General features: G+C 36.7%; 1 protein-coding gene and 1 long non-coding RNA gene across 2 annotated transcripts; one reads left to right on the top strand and one right to left on the bottom strand.

Moving 5' to 3' along the window:
• The first annotated feature begins 8 nt into the window (after positions 1 to 8).
• On the top strand, positions 9 to 2117 carry LOC136069263 (uncharacterized). The gene is made up of 2 exons (XR_010630494.1): positions 9 to 1349; positions 1808 to 2117. It is a non-coding gene; the product is annotated as an uncharacterized LOC136069263 (long non-coding RNA).
• Positions 2118 to 3663: 1546 nt separating this feature from the next.
• Positions 3664 to 7391, bottom strand: LOC112029508 (uncharacterized). Its single transcript, XM_024062193.2, has 4 exons — positions 7239 to 7391; positions 6981 to 7063; positions 6750 to 6840; positions 3664 to 4039 (listed from the first exon to the last, which is right to left on the bottom strand). Exons 1-4 carry the CDS (start codon positions 7265 to 7267, stop codon positions 4009 to 4011), a joined length of 234 nt encoding a protein of 77 aa, XP_023917961.1. The 5' UTR covers positions 7268 to 7391; the 3' UTR covers positions 3664 to 4008.
• Between the last annotated feature and the right edge of the window lie 1201 nt (positions 7392 to 8592).

Below are 8592 nucleotides of genomic sequence, written 5' to 3'. Positions count from 1 at the left end.
AAATCTCTGTCCATCTAAACAGACCCTAAAGCAGCTGTCACTATGATGAGCTTCCATGTTGAGGTAAAATTTTCCCTCTATGGAGCCAAGAGCCTTGTAGCTCAACTAGTACCTCCTGGTATTTCCAATGGGAACATTCAGGGCTCAAATCCCTCTCCCCTATTGTAACTATTGAATCTATCAAAAAAAAATTTCCCTCTATGGAAGATTAATTTCATCCTCAAAAAGGTTCATTAAGGAGTAATATGTCTTTGTAAGAGCATGTTACCATGTCCATCTCTTTGTAACAGCATGTGATCCTCAAGGAAGTTTTGATTTTTAGAGTCAGTAGGTCCTTGTAGGATTTTGGTTGTTTGGTTCCCTAAAGGATCTAGAGTATGGATGGTATGAGGGGGATGCTCTGGTGAATGTTTGTAAAACTTGTTTGCTAGCGGAAGTTATGGGGATCTCATCTGCTCAAGTATTCCCTACTCTCATAACAAATGGATCTATTTCACATCTGAGCTTCTCTCTGTTTATCATTGTCTCTAATTTATTTTCTCATCATTCAAATGATAGGGAGTCATTATATTGTAACCGAGAGTTGGAATTGAGGCTATTTCTTGAAGTTTTGCAATGATAGTTCTACAGAGAAATATTTGGACCATAGTTGGCACTGACCAGGGTGCAAAGTTTATAACTTCCCAAAGATATACATACACATGACTTTGGTTATAAGAAAGGGTTGTACCCAATACACAAGGCTCTCACTTTTATGGGATTTAAGCATAAGTACCATCATTTTAGGTGTTGGAATATTCCTGTATTATTATGAACTGCCTAATTTATTTCCCTTCCTATTGCACGTGAATTGATTAAATCAACAAAAGAAAGAATATCTTAGTTTCAATCAGTCTCTCTTCATTGTTGCCCTTGGCAGATGTAGATCTGGATCTGACTTTGAGTTTGCTCATTCTCTTTCATCTTTTACTTGAACTTCAGAAGCTCCTATACTCTCTTTAGGCTTTTACCATTTAATTGCCCTAGCTTTCGTATATTATCCTGACTATAGTTATCAAGTAGGACGCACTGTAAATATTGAGGAACTATAACCAAGCTTATGTACAATGCTAATAAAGAATATATAATTCTATGTGGCCTTGAAACCTCTCTTACTGTTTACGAGCACCCTATATTTGTTGTCTTCTCTCTGTGTTGCTGTTTTTCCTTGATAGACATATTCAGAACAGATATATACGATGCCGAGAGCAAGTGATGCATGGCGCATGGGTTGATCTGTTGGCCTACAGAGTACAGCCAACTATAATATATTTGCGGATCTTGTTCAGATGTTTTAGTTGCACCATGAGGTTAGGAAGATTTTGATATTGTATTTTTCTCATTCCATTTATTGTGGAGTGGTTACAGCATATTGTACTTTTATTTTTTACCCTTAAGCCAAAAATATGAGATCAACATCCAGTGTTGCATCTCTGGCAGCAATTTGAAATAATTACCAAATGGACATGGTGCTTTACTAAATCATAGATGCTCGATTATTTGAAACATTATTATTAATATTGATGATTAAAATACTAATGGACCTGATACGTATGAGTTATGTCTGGTTGAATTTGCCTCATTTTCTTCCCACTTGTATAGTCTTAAAATGCTGCTTTACAGTGAATGCTTGTTTGGTGATTCAGCCAAAAAAAAAAATGCTTGTTTGGTGGGTGTTAAAGTGACTGACACAAACACAGTTTATTTGCCTGTGCCTGGGTAGAACTTCTGCCATGGGACTAACACAGATTTCTGGTTGCACTTGCAGGCATCTATCTGAATTTACTATAAGAGTGTTTGGTCAGTGGTGTATGCATTCCAGGTCACTGATCCATTTAAAATTTTACATGGGCAATGTTTGAAATTTATCTTGATAATACTATGACAAAAATTTTGTTTAATAAAATTTAGAGTTTCTGCTTCTAGTAAGTTAATTGAGGGTCAAATCAAAGGAAAAAAAAAACGAGTTGACGGTGTATGTATATCCAGGACCACCGATTGCCAGCACTTTTCACATGTTTCTTGGAGGCTTATACCTTTATTCTCCATAGCTTATTGACAAAACTTTCTTGTGTGTTTCTGTGGATGGGCCAACAATATTACAAAAATTGTTTGCAAGATTGATAGTTGTTTTTAATTTTCCTTCTCTCCCAATCCAACCTAGATCTCCCTCTCCCTCCAGAATGAAGTTTTTAGCATATTCCAATCATTTTACTCTCTTCTCCTTTCCTTTTATCTGCGTCTGTTGCAAATATAAGCTAAGGAATTAACGCCTAATGGGGCTATACAATAAAGAGACAGTAGGTACTCCCTAACGTAGCTTAAGCTATAACTTAAGAATTCTGTTATTAAGTGTCCTAAGGGCAATGGTTAAGGTAGAATTTTCAACGAAGTCGAAAAACTTTTCCTAGCCACTTTCAGTAAAAGAGTTCCAACTTTTTATAGACTTTTCCTACTTCATTGCTATCAAATGTTATTCTTCTTAACAATTGCCTTAAGGACATATGTTTAACATGTTTCACTTAGAGATAGCTCCATTCTGGTTTATCAGCTTCACGCGGTGGCAGATAACAGTACTTGTGTCTAATCAATTTCATATAATCGAAGTAGAATATTCTAGCTTTGAATTTACTACTTAGCCCATATTAAAACCTTAACAACCATGACTATGGGGGTGGTGACTGCAACTTGAACTTTGCCCTTTGTATACTTCTAAATTATAGTTATGTCCAAGAAAAATTAGACACCCGATTCATTTAATTTCCACTAATAATTTGACAAATTGGGTACCGTTGAATTTTTGAATATTCCATAATGTGATAATGTAGCCAAATATCATTAGTTAAAAATTAAAATACATTGTATTCGGACAATTAGTAGGCATATTCTGGAACTCCACTTGTCTATTCTTAATGCGTCCAAAAAGGAAAACCAGTGTTGTTCGTAAACACAATTCTGGGCGGGGCAGAGTGATGGTGTTGGAAAAGCATGTAGATAATGATTTATTGCTAATAAGGCTCGTGCTTTATTTGTTCTTTTGAATTGGCAATTAGCAACACAGGGAACGCACAGTCTTTCCACGCAGGGTAAGACTAATAGGCGCATAGATTTTTCTTCACTTTCTCCTTTTCCTCACAAAACTAGGTGCTGATACCAGCAAATGTTATGAGTTATGACCGTAGGACGCATGCCTTGCTCAGTGCTTGGCCTCTTCTACGCATGCAAAAGCAGAAAAAATTGATGCCAGGGCCAGGGGTGTTGAAAAGTGTGAAGAGGAAGTTGTACCAGTCAAGGGAAACTTGCCTGTCTGTCCTCAACTTATTTAATTTTATTTAAATTTTTTATTAAAAATGTGCTAAAATATATTAATATTAAAAGGAAAAAAGAGGTTTTAAAAACTGGTACATGTATATAAAAGCGCATATAAGTTGGATACAAATAGACACTCACTAACTCATATCATTAAACAAAATGAAGATTAATAATTGTGAGTAATAATTGTTAGCTTTTGGGTTTTTTTTTTTTTTTTTTTTTTTTGGCTGAATCACCAAACAAGCATTCACTGTAAAGCAGCATTTTAAGACTATACAAGTGGGAAGAAAATGAGGCAAATTCAACCAGACATAACTCATACGTATCAGGTCCATTAGTATTTTAATCATCAATATTAATAATAATGTTTCAAATAATCGAGCATCTATGATTTAGTAAAGCACCATGTCCATTTGGTAATTATTTCAAATTGCTGCCAGAGATGCAACACTGGATGTTGATCTCATATTTTTGGCTTAAGGGTAAAAAATAAAAGTACAATATGCTGTAACCACTCCACAATAAATGGAATGAGAAAAATACAATATCAAAATCTTCCTAACCTCATGGTGCAACTAAAACATCTGAACAAGATCCGCAAATATATTATAGTTGGCTGTACTCTGTAGGCCAACAGATCAACCCATGCGCCATGCATCACTTGCTCTCGGCATCATATATATCTGTTCTGAATATGTCTATCAAGGAAAAACAGCAACACAGAGAGAAGACAACAAATATAGGGTGCTCGTAAACAGTAAGAGAGGTTTCAAGACCACATAGAATTATATATTCTTTATTAGCATTGTACATAAGCTTGGTTATAGTTCCTCAATATTTACAGTGCGTCCTACTTGATAACTATAGTCAGGATAATATACGAAAGCTAGGGCAATTAAATGGTAAAAGCCTAAAGAGAGTATAGGAGCTTCTGAAGTTCAAGTAAAAGATGAAAGAGAATGAGCAAACTCAAAGTCAGATCCAGATCTACATCTGCCAAGGGCAACAATGAAGAGAGACTGATTGAAACTAAGATATTCTTTCTTTTGTTGATTTAATCAATTCACGTGCAATAGGAAGGGAAATAAATTAGGCAGTTCATAATAATACAGGAATATTCCAACACCTAAAATGATGGTACTTATGCTCAAATTCCATAAAAGTGAGAGCCTTGTGTATTGGGTACAACCCTTTCTTATGCCCAAAGTCATGTGTATGTAGTGTATATCTTTGGGAAGTTATAAACTTTGCACCCTGGTCAGTGCCAACTATGGTCCAAATATTTCTCTGTAGAACTATCATTGCAAAACTTCAAGAAATAGCCTCAATTCCAACTCTCGGTTACAATATAATGACTCCCTATCATTTGAATGATGAGAAAATAAATTAGAGACAATGATAAACAGAGAGAAGCTCAGATGTGAAATAGATCCATTTGTTATGAGAGTAGGGAATACTTGAGCAGATGAGATCCCCATAACTTCCGCTAGCAAACAAGTTTTACAAACATTCACCAGAGCATCCCCCTCATACCATCCATACTCTAGATCCTTTAGGGAACCAAACAACCAAAATCCTACAAGGACCTACTGACTCTAAAAATCAAAACTTCCTTGAGGATCACATGCTGTTACAAAGAGATGGACATGGTAACATGCTCTTACAAAGACATATTACTCCTTAATGAACCTTTTTGAGGATGAAATTAATCTTCCATAGAGGGAAATTTTTTTTTGATAGATTCAATAGTTACAATAGGGGAGAGGGATTTGAGCCCTGAATGTTCCCATTGGAAATACCAGGAGGTACTAGTTGAGCTACAAGGCTCTTGGCTCCATAGAGGGAAAATTTTACCTCAACATGGAAGCTCATCATAGTGACAGCTGCTTTAGGGTCTGTTTAGATGGACAGAGATTTTGGGGGGGTGGGGGGGGGGGGGGGGGGGGGGGCGCGGTGAGGGCTCTGGAATGAACTTTAAAACATAGGGTTAAGTCACAAGAGCCTAGACATGCTTAGAAGGAATAACGATATTAAGCCATGATTCTTAAGTGATTAAAACAACTATAAGTACTTCGATCTACCACGTAGAGTGCAATCTAATGTAAGGTGTGATCTAGTACATGCATTTATGCTAAGACATCAGAGATCCATTGTCTAATCACCAAAGAGACCCATATAACTAGAGGAGCTAAGACATTTGTAAGTGGTTGTACAAACTTTCATACTGGTGCAGCAAAGACAACAAAATTGGATCAAGTCTTTTCAGTGTCAACCGGATACATATATTAAACCAAAAAAAAAAAAAAAAACTCAGTTCCAAACATGCAAGAAAACAATCTCCAAAGTTGGACCTGCTCCCTTCCCTTACCACAAAGGGCATAAAGGTGTCATGACTCATGAGCCACAATTATAATCATAACAGTGGTATTCCTTAAAACAAAATCCTTCATTCATGTATATCCAACAAATCCTTGGAAGAAAAATCACCCAGCTTCCCACAGAAAGGAGTGGCTACTTAATTCAGTAAACAAATGTTGTAAAAACTACAAGCATTTCTAGACTTAATTCAGTAAACAAATGTTGTAAAGATCCCTTGTATCATTATGACATGAATCTAACCCACCTTGCACAGAAAGTTAAAACTTAAGTACAACAAAAACAAAAATTGTAGCCAACAGCCTTGTAGATCAACTGGTTAGCATCTCTTGGTATTTCAAGAGAAACATCCAGGGTTCAAATCCCTCCCTTCCCCATTGTAACTATTGAATTATAAAACAAAAAAACAAAAACAAAAACCATACACACATGAGAGTGAAAATAACTCTAGTTGTGTCTATGCTTAGTGTCATATATTTTGTTAATAGCCAGTCCGAAGCACAGATAAAGGAGGGGGATTGTGGCAAGTTGACATTTGGCATAAAATTTAGTTACGGCAAGAGGCATTATGCCATGACTTCAACTAAAACAGGAAATGTAGTTCAATTTACCACAACTTAACTCCATACAACAGAACATCCCATTAGTCATTATGTCATGAACCTAACACCCAGCTTACACAAGGTAAAAAATTAAGAAATACATCAAAAGCAAAATTTTTAAATCATGAGCAAAAATAACTCCACTTGTATCTATGCTTACTCTCATATTTTTTGTTCCTAGCTTGTCCCAAGTCATGAAAAAGAAGGAGGGTTGTAGTAATTTGACAGCCAGGCAACCAGAGTAAAATTATTATGAATGAGAGTGAAAATAACAATATCCAATTTTCATATGCCACGCAACAAATACGGTGCAATGCTGCAATTGTAATCAATACATTCACAATACAATCAATTAGTAAAAGGAACGCAGAATCAGATTGCACTGTAACGCAAGAAAGATAAGAAATTTGAAAAGGATACACCAAATAAAAGCCATGAGCAAATGCCCCAGCCAGCACAATAGTAAACAAACGATCCCTCAAAACCGGATTCCTCCTCAGGGAGAGTCGAACTGAAAAAATTCAAAACACCCATAAACAAAACACAGAGAACAACCAAAACCCATGAAGGAAACATGATCCAATTCAACAAAAGCAAAAAAGTTCAAAACTTGATATGTGAAAAAAATAAATAAATAAATGGAAGACTTACTGAGAGGAAGTACAGGGGCGTAGATAAGAGGGACCAAGAACTTATATGGGGGTCCCTTGTTTTGCCTCCGTATAGCAGCCTCTCTTTGAGATTATATACATGCACGCAAATTCAGAAACAAAACAAGAGTAAGAAAGATGGTTTTGTTTGATCAAAATTGTCAAATAGAAAAACATACATGCAACTTTAAAACCAAAAATAAAAGTAAAAGAAAAAGATGTTGGTGTTGTGTGGCATTGAATTACGGGGAAGACTTACTGGCTTGAGGGATTGGAGGAAGAGGCCATGGCGGATAGAGATCTCGAAAGATTTGCAGAAGGTGTGCGCTGAGACAGAGATGTGAATCAAAGATGGTGTGCGTGCGATGTAATACAATGTTTTTGGGGTCTGTCTCTGTTGACGACTTTTCTCCGCCTCTTCAACGACGTGCCGTTTGACGACATTAAGGTTTTGATAAATAAATAATTTTTTTTTTTTTTTTGATAACAAACTTGAAAACTTTTATTAAACAGGAGAAAACATTACATCATGATGGAGAGCTTGTTCCAAGAAACAAGGATGCTCTTCTATCCACACCATAAAGTCATCAATACCAATAGTATGTTTTGCTAACATATGGGCAGGCTTATTCCCATTTCTACATACATGAGAAAATAACACTTTCCTAACATCATGGGTGGAACTTTGAATCCCATAAATAATAGGTAACACTGAAACAGGCGAAGAAGATAAACCTTGAAGGGCACGAACCACATTGAGAGAGTCACCTTCCAAAATAAATTCTTGTAATCCAACATCTTTGGCAAACTCCAAACCCAATTCAAAAGCTTTGGCTTCCACCTCTAATGGACCCAAAGGAGCGTAGATTTTTTTGCTCAAAGCAGCCACCACCAAACCGTTAGCATCACAAATTATTGCACCAACCCCAGATTCATTCCTTGCTTTGAACACAGCCCCATCCACATTCACTTTGTACAACTGATCAGAGGGAGGCAACCACCGTTGTTGAAGAACCGATTCAGTCATCCACAGTAATGTAGAAATAGTAGCTTCTTGATATTCCAACAGCCACATTGAAGCATCATGACACAACTCCATTTCACTTAGCCGTTTTCCACCGTTGCGTATTTCATTCTGATTGCCCCATAACCTCCAAGCAATAGTTCCCGTCAACGCAGCAGCATTTTCATCACACTGATCCACCATAATCATCCTCCACGCTAACTCCATAAAGCTGTTGAAATGAAGTGCAGAAACCAAATCAAAAAAACCTGCATAGCTCCAAACTGTTTTAGCTCTCGGACATGACCAAAATAAATGGCCTGAAGTTTCGGGCTCTAGCAAACAGGCATCACAAAGATCTTCAGTTAACACCATACGTCGCTTGAGATTCAATTTTGTGGGAAGAATATCCCTACAAGCCCTCCATAAAAAATTTCTAACTTTTTGAGGAGTTGGTAGCCGCCATAGTTTCTTCCAAAAACAGCGTAAGTGACTGCCATCCGAAGAAGAAGCACCACCAAAATTACCTGAACATTCCAAGGCAAGTTTATAGGCACTTCGTACAGTAAACATCCTATTAGAGGTACCTGTCCAAATGAGCTTATCAGGG

Source organism: Quercus suber, unplaced genomic scaffold (assembly GCF_002906115.3).
Source record: "Quercus suber isolate HL8 unplaced genomic scaffold, Cork oak 2.0 scaffold_159, whole genome shotgun sequence".
Taxonomy (NCBI): domain Eukaryota; kingdom Viridiplantae; phylum Streptophyta; class Magnoliopsida; order Fagales; family Fagaceae; genus Quercus; species Quercus suber.
Note: the sequence above shows the minus strand (reverse complement) of the source record. Positions and strands in the feature narration are given on the sequence as shown.